Source organism: Marmota marmota, unplaced genomic scaffold, assembly GCF_001458135.2.
Source record: "Marmota marmota marmota unplaced genomic scaffold, marMar, whole genome shotgun sequence".
Lineage (NCBI taxonomy): Eukaryota > Metazoa > Chordata > Mammalia > Rodentia > Sciuridae > Marmota > Marmota marmota.
The window spans coordinates 1,550,028-1,551,958 of NW_026000019.1; the positions used below are offsets into that span (position 1 = coordinate 1,550,028).

General features: G+C 39.3%; 1 protein-coding gene across 1 annotated transcript; it reads left to right on the forward strand.

Annotated features, from left to right (window-relative positions):
• Positions 1-452: 452 nt before the first annotated feature.
• Positions 453-1,158, forward strand: LOC107147534 (short transmembrane mitochondrial protein 1-like). Its single transcript, XM_048810210.1, has one exon. It carries the CDS (start codon positions 514-516, stop codon positions 640-642), a length of 129 nt encoding a protein of 42 aa, XP_048666167.1. The 5' UTR covers positions 453-513; the 3' UTR covers positions 643-1,158.
• Positions 1,159-1,931: the final 773 nt, after the last annotated feature.

A 1,931-nucleotide genomic window follows, 5' to 3' on the forward strand; every position in this document is an offset into this window, starting at 1 on the left:
TGTATTTAAACACTTTAGATGTTTATGTAGATTCATATGCAAACTCAATATACTGTGCTATATTCGGAAGATCAGATTGATAAAGATGTATGTATACTGCTTTTGGATGTCACTTTTCCCCCAAGGATTTATGTGTTGATTCATGTGTTTGGTTGGCTGTGTGAAGTTAGGAGGTGGTGGGACCTTTAAGAGGTGGGGCCCTGTGGAGGGTTGTTAAGAGTTCTGCCCACCTGAGGGCTTCTTAGGAAAGAAGCAAGGCTTGGACCCCCATACCCTGCCCCCCCACTCCTTTCTCTTATTTGCTGTTTTCCAAGTGATCTGTCCTACTGTAAGCATCCCTGCCATTATGATGTCATCTGCCATAGGGTGACACAGGCGAGGATCACTTCACTAAAGCTGGCACCAAACCTTTGGGACTTTGCCTCCAAAACCATGAGCCAGTGGTCCCCTGAGCAGCGCTGTCCTTAACACCCGGCTCTCCCTGCTTGCCCGCTCTCCTGGCCTGCTGACAACATGTTCCAGTTCCTGCTTGGATTTACTTTTGGCAACGTCCTTGGGATGTATCTGGCTCAGAATTATCAGATGCCAGATGTGGCTAAAAAACTTGAAGACATTAAAAAAGGCTGGGAAATCAAGAAGTAACCACCTACTTCCTGAGGCTGGCTCCAGCTCTGCCGTTCTGGAAACATGAATTCTACCCTCTTGTAGGACCTTGCAGACCACCTGATCCCAAAGCTTTTGGATTCATCTCCAGCCTCTGCAGTTTTCTTCTTTTCTAGACTCTGTGTTGTCTCAGAGCAAAAGCGGGACCACAAGTTAAGAACTATCACTTACATTTCCAATGGACTCACCTCTTTCCATTCTCTTCCTTCCAGACTGGAACTACGGTGCTAGATTAGTAAAACATTGACCTTCATTAGTAGTTTCTCCCCTGTTCTTTGGAATTTTTGCTACATTATGTCAAAGGAAAATTGGTGTATTTTGTAGAATGGATCAGATATAAATAATGTTGACTTCACAGTTTAGCAATTAAAATAGGTGCTTAATAAGCATTTGATAATTTTTTGTTTGTTTCAAAGAAATTAAAATTAACTCTAGAAGCCAGTTTCTGGTGAATTATCTATTTATTTTATACTGTTGTCAGGCAGCTCCATAGTTGATAATTTAACCAATAAATCAATTTATATTTATTGACTAAGAAACTATAAGAACATTTTGAGGAGCTGGGGACTTTAATTATGTACAAGGTAATTTTTTTTTTTTGGTCATAGTAGAGTTCACCATCTATTTAGTATGCATATTTTTCTTTTTTAAAAAATATATTTATTTTAGTTGTAAATGGACCTTTATTTTATTTATATGAGGTACTGAGACTCAAACCCAGTGCCTCACACATGCTAGTCAAGTGCTCTACCACTGAGCCACAACCCCAGCCCCAGAAAATGCATATTTTTCTTAAGTGGTGTATTTGATCTGACTCTTCCCTCAAAAGATTCTTATTAGAATTACATATGAACTTGACATTTTGTGATGCATAGGGAGAAGTTGTTGATAAAGGAAATGTTATTACTTTTTATATTAAATAATGTATTTATATTATAATTTTATAGTGATTCTCCAAAGAGTACAATCCTAATTCACAATCAATCAGTATGTCAAGAGGGGATTCTTCTTTCCACAGTTGATGTTTTTTTTTTTTTCTTCAGCAATCAGAAATTACTGCTGTAGTTTGCAAAACATATAATGTGTATCCTGCCCTCTTTTATTGTGGGAGATGGAATTTCACTATTTTGCCCAGGCTACCAAGGTGGAACTCCTAGGCTCAAGTGATTCTCCTGCCTCAGCCTCCTGAGTGCTGAGACTACAGGTGCATGCCACTTTCCTGGCTAGTCTCTCTCTCTCTCTCTCTCTCTCTCTCTCTCTCTCTCTCT